This window comes from Apodemus sylvaticus, chromosome 6, assembly GCF_947179515.1.
Source record: "Apodemus sylvaticus chromosome 6, mApoSyl1.1, whole genome shotgun sequence".
NCBI lineage: Eukaryota > Metazoa > Chordata > Mammalia > Rodentia > Muridae > Apodemus > Apodemus sylvaticus.
The window spans coordinates 136,819,285-136,837,995 of NC_067477.1; the positions used below are offsets into that span (position 1 = coordinate 136,819,285).

The window sequence follows — 18,711 nt, forward strand, 5'->3', positions numbered from 1 at the left end:
GATTTAAAAAAAATAGATTGTTCAAAATTGGGATTTGCTTCCAAAGTTGTAGTTGTGTTCTAATATTGCAAGAAAAAATTTAATTACAATAAAAATTGCCAGTGTGTCATTGGCTGCAGTTTTCAGTTTGCAGTCTGGTTAAAGGCTCACAATTCTTAACATATTTTGTAATTAAGATAATTTTAAGAGTGATACAGTTGTGGCCAATATAGGCCTACTGCCTCTTTTCCACAAGTTCATTGGCTACAATGGTAGAAACAAGTTTTAACTCTCCAAGATTAAAAAGGAGATCTCAGTGGAAATTTATTTGATATCAAACAGGCTCCCTTGACTACTCTGAAACTATGAGTAGAATTTTTCTGGGAATCCTGAAATTATAGGTTCTTTTTGTTATTCAATCCTCAAAATGTCCTTGCAGGACAGGTGGGTTTGGGTTTGGGTCTGGTCTTAGATAAAAGGCTCAGCTTAGAAGGTGGTTACGTTTGAGGAACCACATGTAACATCCTTGCCAAAGACTCAAGGTGGGTCCTTGGGCAAAACAAAAAAAATTACATTTGAATTAATGAAAAGCTTAGAGCTGCCTCAGAGGAAGCTAGTGAGGAAGCTTGTGAGAAATTGTTTCTGCCTTACAGGCCCCACCTAGGGAGTGTTTGGCTAAAAGAACATTCTTGACAGACTTACCCAGGTGTGGTTTAAAATGCAGTTCAAATCTATGAAAGGTCAATAAGGCTATTAAAACTTATAAAGGCATTGAAATTTGGCCTGTCTACTCCATACAAAATTATTATAGATTTAAAGGGTTGTTTTTTGCTTTACATTCTGATAATTATATAAACATTTGCTTCTAACTTTAAAGAAGCAATAAAGCAATTTCATTAGAAGCTTTTTTCCTCAAGGAATGGCTAATAGCCTTACCTTATGTGAGAAAGAATGATTTGTCTCTGTTTCAATACAAGAAGCTAGGATCTTAAATTTTTCATTGTATGATATTCATGGAATGTTCATTACAGGCCTTGCTCCTAACTATGGACTTTTAGAATTTTTACGTAAATGATTTTTAAAGGTTGTTAGGATATATTAATTGGCTTTATCTTATATTAACCCATCTTAAGCTTGCCCTGGGAGGACCTAACATTTTCAAGGTAGAAAAGCGTTTGTTCCTTGTTTCAAACAGCAATGAAATTGGTTATTACAAAACATTGATAGTTGATCTATTACATGGCAAGCCTTTTTAGGCAAAATTGATAATTGTTATCTAAAAGATAAATTGTTAAAAATTTGTTTTTATATTGTTATAGATTTATACATGCATCCTATAAAAATGCATCAACTATGGGAGTAAAGCTCATATAAGTAGATCACATGTTTATTCTTTTGAGTGTCCCCTTGCTTCAGCACAGATAATTGAATTGGGTGCTATAGCTGTTCTTTTTAAAATGCTAAAAATCAAACTTTGGATTTATATATTAATATATTTATATTAATATATAATTATTAATTATATTAATATTAATATTATATAGAACTATTATATATATTAATATATATAGCTCATGGCTTACAATTGCTTGAAATTCTTTCTTTAATGCTACTACAATTATTTATACAAATACAATTCAAAAATTAATCAAAAAATATACATATGACTATTGACAGCTTTTCAAGCTTTCTAGTTATAACTGTTTTTACATATGTTATTTTTTTATACTGAATGTTTCAAATCAGATTAGGACAAATATTATAACTGATTATTATAGTCAGCTATTTGAGATGTTTTATTAACAATTTGATATTAGTCATATTACTGAGATTCCTCATAATTCGCAAAGACATGACATTATGGAACAGGCCCATAGAACTTTACAACAATATTTTTATAATAAAAGAGGGGAGAATAACATCTCTATATACCACAAAAAATTTAAAATTTTAATGCTAGGAATCTCTCTGAGTGTAGAGAAGAGGGCATGTTTGTGGTTTTTTTTTTGCAGGATGCTGAAGGAACATGCTAGCTCCCAGAGTATGCTGATGCTGAGACTTCTCCCTGGCTCTCCACCTTGGTCCCCAGCCTTTTGAGGCCCCTTGTGGGTCTTTTGTTGCTTTTGTCATTTGACCTCTGGGCTTTTAACAGATTAGCCAGTTTCGTTAAATCACAGATTGATTCTGCCTTAAACAAACCAGCTGCAGTCCACTACCATTGGCTAGACATCTGAGGCTCAGCCGAAGACCTCTCTTCTGCCGACACGTAGACAGCAACCGTTGGCCTTCAGTTCTCCACTCTTGCTGCAGACACAGAGCTTTTCTGGTTCTGTAGGCTGTGGAGACGTCAATGACGGGGAGGGTGGGTGACCTCTGGCTCCTAATAGTGGCTGAGGGCCATAAGCTGTGGAGTCACCAAAGACACCCCTTTTTGTTTGGCCTCACTCTTTTTTCCCCGCCCATTTCTCTTTCAGGCTTGAGTTCCCCTTGGCTCCCTGAATAACTAGGTCCCACGGGACGGGATAACTTGTAATAAATTGTTTTCAGAAAATGGTCACAATAGCAGCATTTCTAATAAGATCCTCCCTGGAGGATGTTCGGATGCCTGATCCTGTGTCAGACTGCTTTGATGCCATTTCTCAAAAGATTTGCTCCCAGAACAGCTTCAGAAAGGTGTTTGACCCCAGATGATCTCAATTCATCCAGTCTTACAGACTGATCCAGTCAGAACTTCACTTAAGCCTGAACTTTCTCAGTATACAGAGACTGGGCAGAAAATGATACAGCTACTTCCTCTGGACTTAACCATTTCCCCAGTTTCCTGTGGGCCCCAAGTCATCAGGAAGCAATTATAAGAAGCCCATTGTCTCAGCCCTTATGTTAGGGTCAATGGTTTTGGTTATTTTATGAATTAAAGATATGTTGTTAATTTAGGGGATGATTTACAAATAATTATTTTCTTGTACAGGGAGACAAAATAGCTTAGACTCAGGGATTTCTAGCCTTCCTTTGCTTTTCTCAATCCTCCTTTCACAGAATAAAAGGATAGATTATTGAATCTACTCTTTAACTTAGAGCTATTGCCAGTCCCAAATAAGGTTAATTTTGTCTACATTGCTATGGATTATTGCATATTAATACAAACTTAAGATTTGCATTGGCATAAATCTTTATATATTGATACAAAATTTAAGGTTAATTTTGTTTAAACATACTATATGCATGCCTCCACTTTTAGATATGTATTATGCCTATGCAACTCATTTACAATTCACAAGGTTGGTTCCTTCTAGTCTGAGCCTGTGTCCTGGGCAGACATTGGGCACTGGCTCTGTACCCAGTCCCACAACACCCAGAGGAAGCTCAACTCCCAGGTGCTCTAACATGCCCAGGATCAGAGGTGAAGAGGCCACAACATCTGACCCAACACCTGGAGTAACTGGGTCCCCCAGGATCCAGGGACACAGGAACCACGTCCCAGCCAGTGGCATGGTTCCTTCTGGTCTGAACCGTACTTGGAACAGACCTGGGGTGCTGGCTCCACACCCACTCTTTTTTCTTTTTCTTTTTCTTTTTTTTTTCTTTCTTTTTTTTTTTTTTTGTTTTTGTCGAGACAGGGTTTCTCTGTATAGCCCTGGCTGTCCTGGAACTCACTCTGTAGACCAGGCTGGCCTCGAAATCAGAAATCTGCCTGTCTCTGCCTCCCAGAGTGCTGGAATTACAGGTGTGTGCAGCCACTGCCACCACCACCTGGCTGCACCCACTCTTAAAACACCCAGAGGGAGCCCTACTTACCAGGTGCTCTGAAATGCCCAGGATCACAGGATCACAGAGGAAGCTTGACTCCCAGGAGTTTGAACACACCCAGGAACAAAGGAGTTCTGACACACTCAAGATTACAGCTGAGGCCACAGCATCTTTCCCAACACCCAGCAAAACTGGGACTCCCTCCCACAAACCCCTACCCAGCCAGAGGCATAGGTTCTTTCTAGCTTATACCTATGCCCAGAGCAAACCCAGGGCTCTGGGTCCCCACCTGAGGCTGCAACACCCAGAGAAAGCTTGACTCCTAGGAGCTCAGACACAAGAGGAATTCAGGAGTTTGGTCACACTAGGATTTCAGGATCCCAGAGGGAGTTTGACTCCCAGGAGCTCTGACACACCCAGGATCTCAGGATCACAGGATCCCAGAATCACAGGATCATAGAGACAGCTGGACTCTGAGGAGTTCTGACACAACCAGGATCACAGGAAGGACAGGCTCCAGTCAGATATAGCAAGGGCAGATAGCACTAGAGAGAACCAGATGGTAAGAGGCAAGCACAAGAAAATAAGCAACAGAAACCAAGGCTACATCAGAAACCAGTTGTCCCATTACAGCAAGTTCTGGAAAACCCAACACATCAGAAAAGCAAGATCCGGATTTAACATCACATCCCATGATGATGATAGAAGACTTTAAGAATGACATAAATAACTCCCTTAAAAAAATTCAGAACACAGGTAAACAGGTAGAAGTCCTTAAAGAGGAAACATAAAAATCCCTTAAAGAATTACAGGAAAACACAACCAAACAGGTGAAAGAAATGAACAAAACCATCCAGGATCTAAAATTGGAAATAGAAACAATAAAGAAATCACAAAGTGAGACAACCCTGGAGATAGAAAACCTAGGAAAGAGATCAGGAACCATAGAGGCAAGCATCATCAACAGAGTACAAGAAAGAGAAGAGAGAATCTCAGGGGCAGAGACCCAACAAAGAAAGAGAACTTCAGACCAATTTCCCTTATGAATATCAATGCAAAAATACTCAACCAATCCAAGAACACATCAAAACGATCATCCATCATGATCAAGTGGGCTTCATCCCAGGGATGCAGGGATGGTTCAATATATGGAAATCCATCAATGTAATCTACTACATAAACAAACTCAAAGGAAAAAAAAACACATGATCATCTCATTAGATGCTGAAATAGCATTTGACAAAATTCAACACCCCTTCATGATAAGTCTTGGAAAGATCAGGAATTCAAGGCCCATACCTAAACATAGTAAAAGCAATCAACAACAAACCAGTAGCCAACATCAAACTAAATGGGAGAGAAAGTTGAAGCAATCCCACCAAAATCAGGGACTAGACAAGGTTGCCCACTCTCACCCTACCTATTCAAGATAGTACTTGAAGTCCTAGCAATTAGACAACAAAAGGATGTCAAAGGAATACAAATTAGAAAGGAAGAAGTAAAAATATTATTTGCAGATGTTAATATAGTATACTTAACTGACCCCAAAATTCCACCAGAGAAATTCTATAGCTGATAAACAAGTTCAACCAAGTGGTTAGATAAAAAATTAATTCAAACAAATCAGTAGCCTTGCTCTATTCAAAGGATAAACAGGCTGAGAAAGAAAGTAGGGAAATGACACCCTTCACAATAGTCACAATTAATATAAAATACCTTGGTGTGTTTCTAAGCAACTAGTAAAAGATCTGTATGACAAGAACTTCAAGTTTCTGAAGAAAGAAATTGAAGAAGATCTCAGAAGATGGAAAGATCTCCCATGGTCATGGATTTGGGATTTATAGTAAAAATGAGCATCTTGCTGAAAGCAATCTACAGATTCAATACAGTCTCCATCAAAATTCCAACTCAATTCTTGATAGTATTTAAAAGAGCAATTTGCAAATTCATATGGAATAACAAAAAACTATTCTCAACAATAAAAGAACTTCTGGGAGAATCACCACCCCTGACCTCAAACTGTACTATAGAGTTATAGTGATAAAAATTTTATGATATTGGTACAGAGACAGGCAGGTAGATCAATGGAAAAGAATTGACCCAGAAATGAACCCAAAAGCTCAGAATACCCAAGATACAATTCACTGACCACATGAAGCTCAAGAAGAAGGAAGACCAAATGTGGATGCTTCTGTCCTTCTTATAAAGAGGAACAAAATAATCACGGGAGGAATTATGGAGACAAAGTGTGGTGCAGAGGCTGAAGCAAAGGCCATTCAGAGACTGCCTCACCTGGGGATCTATCCCATATACAGTCACCAAACCCAGACACTATTTTGGATGCCAAGAAGTTCTTGCAGAGCCTGACAAATACAAAGGCAGATGCTTGCAGCCAACCATTGGACTGAGCACGGGGTCCTCAAAGGAGGAGCTAGAGATAGGACTGAAGGAGCTGAAGGGTTTAGCAACCCCATAGGAAGAAGAACAATATCAACCAACCAGACACCCCAGAGCTCTCAGGGCCTAAACCACCAACCAAAGAGTACACAAGGAGGGACTCATGTCTCCACCCACACATGTAGTAGAGGATGGCCTTGTCAGGCATCAATGAGAGGAGAGAGCCTCGGTCCTGTGAAGGCTCATTTATCCAGTGTAGGGGACTGCTGGGGCAGGGAGGCAGGAGTGGGTGTGTTGGTGGGGGAGCACCCTCATAGAAGCATGAGCAGAGGGAATGGGATTGGGTGTTTCGGGCAGGAAAAGGGATAACAGTTGAAATGTAAATAAAGAAAATTTCCAGTTTAAAAAAAGAATTCACAATGTTTTGTCTCAATCCTTTTAATAACTGTTATTGCAAACTCTTTAGGATAATTAAATAATTCAAGTTAGTAGTCAATCAAAGTCATGTTCTTGTTAGACAGATTATCACAGAAATATATATCCTGAGTATATTCTTGTTCAGATATGCAAGTCTTAAAAAAAAAAAACTTCCGAGATTCATAGAATATGACATTTAAAGATTTTTTTTATTAATTTAAGGGTTTTTTGATATTGAAACATGTTAATTCCTGCTGGCACCCCATTTAAATTGGAAGAAAATGATGAGCCTGAACAGACCTCCATTTGGAGAAGGTTTTCTTTGTGGCCAGTTAGCCACCAGGCAAAAAAATATGCCCTAACTTCTGCAGACAGAATGCTGTCCAGAAGGACAAATGGATGCAGGGAAGGTGATTGTTAAGCTCTGCCTAGACAGGGTAAGCAAGTCAGTCCTTCATAATTTCTGCTTCACAAATGGTCTTTCGGATAGTCTGTGCTGAAGGCTGAAGATAACTGCTCTAATGTTATAGAGAATATTGGGAACTGTCCAGGCCATCAGCTGTCTCTTTTATTTCAATAATTTGTGGAAGCTCTGTCTCTGCACTTCCTGCATACTCAGGTAATGTTTATTCCTTCTCAGGTCTCTGATGACATTGAAGACTAGATAGCCATAGTCTTACTATAAGCTTAAGTTGTTTAGAAGTTAGTCCTTAGAAGGGGGAACAAAATACCCATGGGAGGAGATACAGAGACAAAGTATGGAGCAGAAACTGAAGGAAAGACCATATAGAGACTGCCCCACCTGGGGATCCATCCCATATACCGTCACCAAACCTAGACACTATTGTGGATGCCAAAAAGCGCTTGCTGACAGGAGCCTGGTATAGCTGTCTCCTGAGAGGCTCTGCCAGTGCCTGACAAATACAGACTTGGATGCTCTCAGTCAACCATTGGACTGAGCACAGGGTCCCCAATGAAGAAACTAGAGAAAGGACCCAAGGAGCTGAAGGAGCTTGCAACCCCATAGGAAGAACAACAATATGAACCAACCAGTACCCCCAGAGCTCCAAGGGACTAAACCACCAACCAACGAGTACAAGTGGAGAGATCCATGCCTCCAGCTGCATATGTAGCAGAGGTTGGCCTTGTTGGACATCAAAGGGAAGAGAGGCCCTTGGTCCTAAGAAGGCTAGATGCCCCAATATAGGGGAATTTCAGGACAGGGAAGTGGGAGTGGGTGGGTTGGTGAACAGGGGGAGGGGGATTGGGTAGGATGTTTTCAGAGGGGAAACCAGGAAAGGTATAACATTTGAAAGGTAATACCCTTTCTAATTAGATATTGGAAAAATATCTAATAAAAAAGAAGATGTTCTAGGTTTAAGAAGATGTTTTTAGGTTGATAATACAAGTTAGGATAGAAAATGATTTACACACAGAACTCTAAGCTCACCAAGATGGGATAGATGATAGAATACTTTATCTAAGTCGCCATGTATTATGGAATGGGCATTATAAGTGTAAATCTTACCTAAGAGCTTTTGTAATTGACTCAAAATTGTTATTACTGTATTCAACTTATATTTGAAAGAAAATGAAACTTTTATTGGATTAAAAAGCAGAATTGTAGAGAGACTATCTTACATCTGTATGGATGTGGCACCTGTGATGTCCTATGACTTAAGCAGGAAACAGGAAGTGCAACATTTGGGAGGAAGAAAGAGTTCTGTGAGAGAGCTGGGTGGGAGATTCACTCAGAGAACATGTGAAGAGATGGATACCTGAGCACAGGTAACCAGTCACATGGCAGAAGGTAGATTAGAGTTAGGGTATAAAAAGTTATGATCTAGTCAGAGAAGAGCCTAGACATATGGCCAAGATATTTGTAAATATATTTCAAGTCTGAGTATTATTTCTGGGAGTATGGGACTGGGAGGTAGAACTGTACCAAACTCCCACAATTCCCTGTCTACCTCTAGGTTCTTGGCTCTAGTAATGGTACCAGGTATGGGTTTCAACTCATTGAGTAGGCCTCAAATTCAACCAGAGAGTCAGCTGTTACTCCCGTGATATTGGTACCACTATACTGCCATTGGTCATGTTTTGGCAGGTTGGGTGGTGGTGTAGTTCTCAGGATTCAAATCTGGGTAAGGTTGATGGTTACCTTTCTCGTCTAGTAGTGAGAAAAACAGCTTCCATCAGTCTGAAGGTTAGCCAGTAGTTGAACTTTCCAGACCAGTATCAGCTTGATGGAAGTATCCTATCTCTCAAGTGTGTGCTCTCCTTTGTAAAAGGCTCTTACTGTCCTGCTCTGAAGGGTAACCAAAATTTTGACAATAGTCTGTGATTATTGGGAGATTATGGATCCTTACTGGCCAATGACTCTAGAAGTAGTATTTCATTCCTGACCCTGGGCTTTTTACTTGTTAGTGTGTGGTGTCTAGTAGGCGCAATAGTTAGCCCATTATGGGGTAAATCCACTTAGCCTCTTTTTGATATATGTGTATGCATCTATTTTAGGAAGCTTCTACAGCAGTTAAGTTCTATGTGACTTTTACAAAAGTTTGTTCCTGTTGTTGTCCCCTCCTTTGGTCTTCCCTCCTTTCCCTGTCCTTCCATCTCCAGCTCTGATCCTCCCTGTTCAGGCATTCCCTTTTAACTCTTTATGCCATATAGCCATATATATTTTTTTTTACTATATTTTTTAGCAAAGTACCATAATGTGAGTTTTTAAGTCTATTAATGCCTTAATAGATGTTGTCATATACCCTTTTATAATGGAGAAAGTGTCTTTTGTGAGGGTAGAGTTTGCTGTGCTGGATGTCTGTGAGAGTATCATACATCCTAATTTGCTGCCAGTATTCTTGGAAAACTTTGCAAACCTTTCTTCTGCTCATGTCTGATAGTGCTATCAAATACACTTTTTACTTCCCTGCAAGCCAAGATCTTGTTGAAATTGCACAGAATTAGTCTCACAGGGACCAAGTAATTGACATTGCCTGGTCTTCTTTTCCTTGTTTTATTCAGTGTACAGAGGACCTGTGCCAGGACTGAAGATGTGCAAACAGTCCTTTGCACAGCCCAGACTTCGCAGAGCACAGCATTTTGAATTCTAACTGACATCTCAGTGTTTGTCATGTAAGTTCTGTGGAGGAACTAGGGAGTTGGAGAGAAGAGCAACAACTAGCTATAGTAAATGGGCAGAGGATTTAGCAGGACTTTATTTTAACTCAGTTAGTGTTATAATGTTTTCCATGATTTTCTAGGTCAACTGGGAACACTGTGATTTATAACTAGAAATCAAAACTGCAAGCAGGAAGCCTATAGTATCACTCACAGGGAAAAATATTAGTTGAAAATGCAGTAACCCATCTTTATTCAGGGATAATGTATCTCAAGACACCAGTGTGTGCTTGAAGCCACATCAGTGCCTTTCTCTACGTGTGTTCAATGCTACATAGCAGAAAAGTTCATTGTTGTGTTAGCACTGCCTTTGAATCATCACAGTTGCACTCTGTCCTGCCATTAAGTAAAAGAAAGATCATTTGGATGTGATATTGTGACAGAGATAACCAAGGTGGCTGCTAAATGACTGTACAGTGTAGATATGCTGGACAGAAACCACGATTCAGTCCTTGTGTGACTGAGTGTGATGATATGATTTCATTGTCCCATACAGGAAAGGGGTCCAACCAAAACTGTGACAATTGCTTCTTCTTTTTAGAGTTTTTCCATCTAATATTTTCAGGCTGGTTGACTGTAGGTAATTGATCACCCATTATGAGGAAAATCATTTTTATTCATGTGTTGTATATATATATATATATATATATATATATATATATATATATATATTATGTGTGTGTGTGTGTGTGTGAGAGAGAGAGAGAGAGAGAAAGAAAGAGAGAGAGAGAGAGAGAGAGAGAGAGAGAGAGAGAGAGAGAGAGAGAGAGAGAACAGGTGTGTGTATATGCTAGTGCCTGAATTGAGGTCATGTCAGCACTGAGTATCTGTCTTGATCACGCTCACCTTAGTTTTTGAGACAAGGTCTCTCACTGAAACTGGAGCTCATCAATTCTGCTAGGCTTGCGGATCAATGAGCTATAGAAATTTGTTTCTGTTCACTTCTCTTATTCAATGCTGGGATTACGGATGCTCATTTCTGCTCCCTGTTTTTCTGTGGGTCCTGGAGTTCGGAGCCCAGGCTCTCATGCTTGTGTGGCAAGCATTTTATCAACCGAGTCACCCTCCCAGCCCAGAGAAGTGCATTTCTTATGTGAGCCTAGTTATTGAAATACTTTATGAGAAAGGTTAATTTATATTTAAACTTAGTACATTTAAAAAACCTAAAAGCCCTTTATGACAAATGTAGAGAGCCGAGAACCAAATACCAATGTTTTTTAAAGTTATTTTTTATAAGTTTAGATGATTTATTCCAGGTTGATTAATCTCTTTAAGACATTTTGCAGTTGACTTATAACAATATCTAATATGGTGAGAAAATACAAGAAAGAGATATGAATTCAACGAGTGCTTATGATTTAGCCATAAGGGATTATACAGGATAGTAACACACATTCTAGACATTTCAAACAGGAACTACTTCTTAACAAAGGCAGCTTTATATTTCAGTTTTAAAAATGAACCAGGTTGAAAAACAGATGTGTCAAAAGAAATTAGTTTATCTTGTTAACATAGGTGAAGTAAGGATGAATTTGTGTGTATAATTAATATCCTAGTATAGAGAGAAGGGAAAAAGTGATACAAAAGAATTCTCAAGAAGTCTAAAGGAGATGGAGAGATGGCTCAGTGGTTAAGGCACTTATTATTCTTCCAGAGGATCACGGTTGGATTTCTAGCACTCACACAGTGCTCACAACCTTTTGTAGCTTCAATTCCAGGGCATCTGTGGGCACCAGGCATCATGCATACAGTCCACATGCAGCACACAGACGTGCAGGCTGAAGAAGTCTTTAGAGAAAGACTGTGGTGGGTTACGCATTTATCATGTCCTTTATTTTACACCGAGGAGATGTCTTAAGAAGTGTAATACATTAGAAAAAGACTCCCACATGGCGACGAAAGGGAATGGTTTGGGGAAGGGTCACCGAGTCCATTTGCTTCATGAAGAAAAGAGCAGAAGAATGGATGACCGTATCTGAGGACCGATTCTGTAGTTCTCTCAGAGCTAGCCTAGGAGTAGGCAGCTATCCAGGTGCTGAGAGGTTGCCTGGGGATTCTGTGCAGGCACGTATTGAAATGAAATAGGACTTTAGGAAGGTTCCGCAGAGGTTTGTATGGTGATGAGGAACCAGAAATGACTGGGTATGGAATACAAATTATGTAGTTATATCAAAGTCCAGGAGTAAGTGGAGAAATGTCCTGGGACGCATGTGCGGCACTAGGACACAAAGTAAAAAACTGGGTTAGAGCAGAGTTCTCACATAGAGCTTGTGGGAGGGAGGGTATGCAAATGAGGGAGACAGGAAACTATGACTTCATTTATTAAAGCTTCAGTTATAATGTAGAAAATAAGGACCATTATTTGTGTAAGAGGCCATGAGTTGCTTTCAGAGTACGCTATGTGTTTGTCAGGCTTAATCTATTGGAATGTGTGCTAGCGTAAGAACTTATTTACAAGGATGGGTTTAAGTCACCTCCTTAGTTTACTTTTTCTTACTAGGTTGTTTTTTTCACCTGGGATTTATGAATCAGAAAGAATAACATGTAGTTGCACAGGCAGCATTATGAGTTAGCATTCAGCTGTGTTGCTAAGACAGAGTCTAAGATGACCAAGAAAGCCTGAACCAAACTGAGCAGAAAGATCATAAATGTAAACATAGAAGAGACTTCTTTTTATAAATCTTACAATCTTCTTTGAATCATATTACATAATGACTTAAGAACTGAAACCAAACTAAATGTATAGCATCTAGTTATGGTTAGACATTTATTTAATAAAATGCTCTCAGGAAGTTGAAAGCCGGAAATAGATAAGATAGCTATCAGTAGGAGAAGAGATTTTTTAATATGAATATGGTAGAATGTTAATCAGCAATGAGAAGGAATGAATGGATTCAAGCATTAAGTGGATAAATGGGAAGAATAATAACCTGAGTCCAAAGCCATGTGAAAAAACATATGTACTGTAGACCTGCACTTACATGCCACCTCGGACAGGAAACACTAGTCTGTGGAGAATATCAGCCATCTTCCACAATGAGGGACTCTCTGTAACTGGACTAAATCCTGACACAGTGTGGCTGACATAGGTGCATGCTGTTCTCAAAACTCAAGAGGCATATTTAAGATTTGTCTTCATGTAAATTATATCTACAATGCAAAGAAATACATATTACCCTTGGTGAATACATGGGGGAGTACAATATATGCTCTCGTGTATGACTGATACCTGAAAATTACTTTAAAATATCAAAATATAAGACATTTATCACCAGATAAATAACAGATAATTGTACAGTAATGTATGAAAGTCAATTTAGTAATATATTGCTTGCTGTAAATGGTGGTGATGTATGGCTGTTCATTACATAGTTTCTTTAACATTTCCGTACATTTGAAAATGTTCATAATAAAATATTGGAAAAACATACGGAACTTTGAATGTATATAAGCTTTTAAGTAGCAAAATCTAGCTAGCCAATAAATATTTGTCTGTCCATCAGTCAGTGTATTCTATTTTTTGATGTATTTCAACCCAAAGTAACTCTTGGAAAACAATGATTTTTCAGTATGGGAATTATTAAGGAGGCTAGGCTTGGTGAGTGAGCTTTGAGATTGAATCTTTTTACTTGACTCTTTTACTAGTTCTCAGTACTTTCAAAAATGGTGATCAGGGTTTTTTTTCTGCACTGTAGAGTTTTCTCAAGATTCAGTTGGTGAGATTATGTGATACACTCACCAAGATGCTTTGTGTGTAATGAACTTTCAATCAAAAAGGCAAAGTAGCAAACAAAAGCTTCACAGTTAGACCTGTCGGTTGGTTGTCCCTCAAGAGTCAACTGTAGTAACAAGTGCTTCTGACGATACTAGATGTATTTCCCAATAAACTGAAAAGCATAGAAATAATGTAAGTTAATATTTTTTAAAATTTAAATATTTTGTTTTGCTTAAAGATGCAAAGGTACTCTATGGAAGAGTTAGGGGAAGGTCTGAAGGAACTTAAGGGGATGGTGACCCTGAAGAAAGACCAACAGGGCTAACTAACCTTGATACCTGGGAGTTCCCAGAGACTAAGCCATCAGCCAAAGAGCATGCATGGGCTGGTCTGTACATATGCCCCTGGCTCATATGTAGCAGAGGATTGCCCTGTCTGGACTCAGTGAGAGAGGATGTGCCTAATTTTGTAGAAACTTGATGCCCCAAGGAAGGGGAATTCTCTGGGAGGGGCACCCTCTCAGAAGTGAAAGGGAGGGGGCATAGGGTGAAGAACTCTGAGAAGGGATACTGGTAGGGGGCAGAAAGCATAAAGCATGTAATGATCAAAATCTATACTAAGGTGGTAGAAACATTTTCCCGTGTAGATTTAGGAAGTTTAACTGGTTAGGCATGTTTACTGTGTACCATTTCCAAGATCCTGAGATAGGAGATGAGGAAGCCAAACGGGCTGAGATAGGCTCCTGCCTACGAGATGGTCCTGATCTGTAAGCCAAAGAAGTGTGCAGAAATGTCCTTCAGATGGGAAGCCAAGTAAGCAGAGTGTAAATGGGAAATGGAAGTCTCTAGAATTGAGCTGTCTAATAGAATTCCTTACACTGACAAAACAGTTTGCATCTGTGCTTCCTATCCCTAGTGAGATCCATGAAGCCCTTGAAATATGGCTAAGAAACTTTTACTTACCGTGCAAGGCTAACAGCTACCACACTGCACAGTGCATCTCTTGAATGTATTTATTAAACTATCTGAGGACAAAGACCACTTTAAATTTCCAATCTGTTATGAACTAATATATTTGGAGATTACAGTGTAAATCACAATGTTGAAGTGAAAAAGATCAAGAGACATGGAAATGGCAACTTAGATTTTCTTAATATTAGGTTCAACAAACAAAATTATTCCGTCTAAATTATTATATAAATTTCTAAACCCTTCTGAAATTTATGTTATCAAGTGTCATGGGCCACCATCTGAAGCAATTTTCAATTGTCCTAACGTGCCTAAGGATAAATATTTTTCCTAAACACATTATTTTAAGGTGACTAATTTGGGTGGACTTGTTTTGAACATGCTTAGTATGCAGTTACTGACTTAACACTCTTGGAGGTGTAGGTTGTGGACAGTGCACTATGGACAACTTCAGGGCAGCCTGGGAAGGCTTACTTGATCCTGGGAAGCCATTTTTGCAGTTGAAGGTATAAGCAGAAAATTCCTTCCTTCTGTAAAGTTCAGCCCGGTGTTTACAGCAGCCAAATCTGCTCAGCAACAGAAAGAAATCTCTCTGAAATGCCTTTGTGAAGATTGCATACAGAAATGGATTGGCACAAGAATTGACAGGATAAAAAAGGACCAGCAGAACTTTTGAGTTGGTGACAGTGATGAGGGGCACTTTGAAGGCAGCCGAGATGGCGAAAAAAGAGATGGGCGCCATGCATGTGAAGTCTGTGAAGATGAGGACGGCCATCTTCTTAGCAAGTTTTGTATCCTTGTTAGGAGCTGTCAGCTCTGGGTTTTGAACTGCGAAGTAGATCCTAATGTAGCAAGCACAGATGATGACAAAGGCAACCACGTTGAGGATCAAGATGGATAATATGTAGACTTGTGACAGAGTGGATTCCACATCCATGGGGAGGCAGATGCTGACCTTCATGTAATTGCTGATACCCACAAGGGGCAACGTGGCGATCAGAGTAGAAAAAAGCCACCCTCCGAGCATAATCGGGACGGCGTGTCTCAGTCTCAGCTTTTGGTCCAGCTGGACAGCATAGGTGATGGTATGCCACCTTTCCAGAGTGATGACCGTAAGCGTATAGACAGAAAGTTCGCTGGCAAACACAGTAAAGAAGCCAGCCGCACTGCAGCCGCTCCCCGTCTGCCAGTCTATGGCATGGTTGTAGTACTGGCCTTTTGTCTGGGAGTCCACTGAAGCGATGAGCAGCAGGTAGAGTCCCATGCAGAAGTCCGCAAAGGAGAGATTGCACATGAGGAAGCGCGGCACCGTCAGCTTGTAACGACTGCTCAGGAGAACACAGAGCACTGTCAAGTTGCCAAAGATGGCTAGTGTGTTAATTAGCCAAATCAAGACCCTAAGGAAGGCATAGCCCATTATATCTTCACAGGGATTGAAAGCATCTGGCTCTGGAGCACACTGGAGTGTCTTGGGTGAACAGAAGCCATAATCATAATCCCAGCCGCTGAGTTCATTCTCCTCAAAGATGGCAGAATAACTGCAAGACAAACATTGGCTTGAGGGAAACATAAGAGGTTCCCATGATTCTGAGTATTAAAAGAAATTCAAGAATCTTTAGTGGGCTTTTAAAGCCTAAGAAACAAAACAAAACAAAGCCATCATGGCTTTAGCCTTACATCTATTTGTTAAATTATCTCATTTGATGGAATTCTTTCAAAAGAAAATGAAAAGCTATCTAGACACTATAAAATATATCTACTTAACACCCTGATGCAAAGACTTAATGAAGCTCTTTACAAGGAATTATTTTCTTTGCAAAACAAGTTTAGAGACATAATATATACACGTTAAATAAAAAAAATCCTTTCTTGGCATTTTCTTAGCTATTCATCTTATTTAGTTGCTAACTAAATTGCTAACAAGCTGTTTGTGGTGGCACACAGTGGGATTGGATAGTTTGCAGCATTAAGAATCGTCAGCTAGTGGGGACTTGTTTGAACTGAAGTCCATGGCTAATCCAGTGTTCCAAGTGGAAACAACAGCAGATGACTGAGTCTAGGAGTAGAGGGAGAAGAGGGACAGCAGACAAAAGGATGAACTCTAGAACTCCGTAGGCTGCACATCTGACTGTGGGCCTGCATTCACATGCTCTCTTAGGGGCACATCTATTGACTTTTTTATTGACAGCCTTATCCAGTTTTAGTTCTCTCCATTCCAACTTCCTGGAAATGAATTTTCCAAAACAGAATTCTGAGTTCTATTTATCCAACTTAACCCTTCTTCATGCCTATGTGATAAAATTCACATTCCTTTTGATGATCCTCATGGCTTTGTTTGATCTGGGTTCTGCCTACCTCTGGAAATTTACTTTCTCTCTTGGTCTCTTTGGTAAATTCTCTCTCATCCTGAAAGACATTTTCTTCTATTATCTTAGTTTTCAGACAGAATCCCATGTAGCCCAGGATGACCTTGAACTTTCTATACAGCCAAGGTTGGCCTTAACTCTTTTTTTGTTTGTTTGTTTGATTTTTTTTTTTTTTTGAGACAGGGTTTCCCTGTGTAGCCCTGGCTGTCCTGGAACTCACTCTGCAGACCAGACTGGTCTTGAACTCAAAAATCTACCTGCCTCTGCCTCCCAAAGTGCCAGGATCACAGCTGGGCTTGACTTTAACTCTTGATCTTTCCCAAGTGTTAGACTATTTTGCTGTGTGTGTGTGTGTGTGTGTGTGTGTGTGTGTGTGTGTTGGACAGTGGGGAACTATGCATAGCATTCCTTAGGCAACTTTCTACCTTTGCTATTTGATATTGGATCTTCCATTGTCCTGGAGGTTATCAAGTTGGCTAGGCTAGCTGGTCTGACTCTGACTATCACTGGGACTGCAAGATTAGTGACCATATCTGGCTGTTTTTCTTCTTTCTTTTTTTTTTTTTTAAATGTGGGTTCTCAAAATCAAACTCAGATATTCATATTTGCAAGACAAAAACTCTACCAAGATCAAGATCTTATTTCTGAAGTCTTGGTATCTAGCAGAGTTTTAGCTCTATTCAATAAATCTTTGTGGAGTGAGCAAATCCAGACTAGAGAAGCCTTGGATCTGGAAGGCATTAATAGTGCATGGGAATACTGAGCATATATTTGGTGATAGATATGGGCTCAGTGAGTTTTGAGCTTGTCCTTTATCTGATAACTTTGTAAGTTGGATGAATGAGATAATTTTCTGGAAAGCCTATTGCAAATATGTATTTTACCATAGAGTTTCTCTCATTAAAAGTATCTTTGCATTCCAGGAATGATGAGGGTAGCTTCCTTAATACTGCCCAGCTTTCATAGTACTTACTATAAGGTGGTTTGTAGGCTGATGGGGAAAAACAAGTCTTTAATAGTCTTATTCATCTGTAAACCCTGCCAACTGTAATAATAACCTATGTGGAAAGATACATCCACAGATGCAATAGTGGTTCAACTCTTATAGAGGTAACCAACTTCTGATGGAATTTAGATATATTCTACAAGGAAATGCATGCCTGGTATTGTAAATATGGCTAGAACATATGAGTGTGGTGCTATATGGGTAAACTACTATAGAACATATGATTGTGGTGCTATATGGGTAAACTACTACTATTATTTTTCTACGTAGACATAGTATCCAACTGCCCTGTAAATCAATCTCTGTGCCTGTAGATTAGTACAGCTCTCATTCTTCATTAAAGAAGTTGCTTTGTGCAGTGAATGACAATTAATTAAGAAGTTTACAAGTGATCAAAGGTCAGAGAATAAGTATTAGTGGCAGGCTTAGCCACCAAAAGTTCATCTATCTACCCCTCTCTCCAAGACTAGGCTGGGTGTTGCACTCATGAATTCACAGAAGCTGTCTCTCCTTAAGACCTTCACAAGATAAAGCCAGTCAATATTCCAGTATGAAGTGGGAAGAGGCTCACAAGCCCAGACTGCTGATAATCTATTGACAATTAGAGGCTTCTCAGGAAGGGAGAGTCCACTTTCTTTAAGGGTGTGGCTCCTGGTAAGTCAATCATGCTTCCAGTATGTAGCCTCACACTCATGAGTTTGCGAGCAGAACAATTGTACTCAGTAAGTTATTAAGAAATAAAAGAAGATGTGAAGTTAGGAGGGGTGGGGGATGGGAGGTAAATGTAGGAAGATTTTGGTGTGTGTGTGTGTGTGTGTGTGTGTGTGTGTGTGAGTGAATATGATGTATGAAATTCCCAAAGAATGAATTCAAATGTATTTTAAAAATTATCTTTCCTTACTCTCAAAACCTTTCATGTTCTATATTTGGAAGTTG

At 39.4% G+C, this 18,711-nt stretch overlaps 1 protein-coding gene across 3 annotated transcripts in view; it reads right to left on the bottom strand.

Annotated features, from left to right (window-relative positions):
* Positions 1–11,027: 11,027 nt before the first annotated feature.
* Positions 11,028–18,711, bottom strand: part of Lhcgr (luteinizing hormone/choriogonadotropin receptor) — a 53,353-nt gene continuing 45,669 nt past the window's right edge. Inside the window, exon 11 of one of the 3 annotated variants that reach the window (XM_052186590.1) lies at positions 11,028–15,941. In XM_052186590.1, the coding sequence (XP_052042550.1) occupies positions 14,798–15,941 (1,144 nt within the window). In that variant the 3' untranslated portion in view covers positions 11,028–14,797. The remainder of the gene's footprint in view (positions 15,942–18,711) is intronic. The other 2 variants (XM_052186591.1, XM_052186592.1) reach the window with 2 other exon arrangements.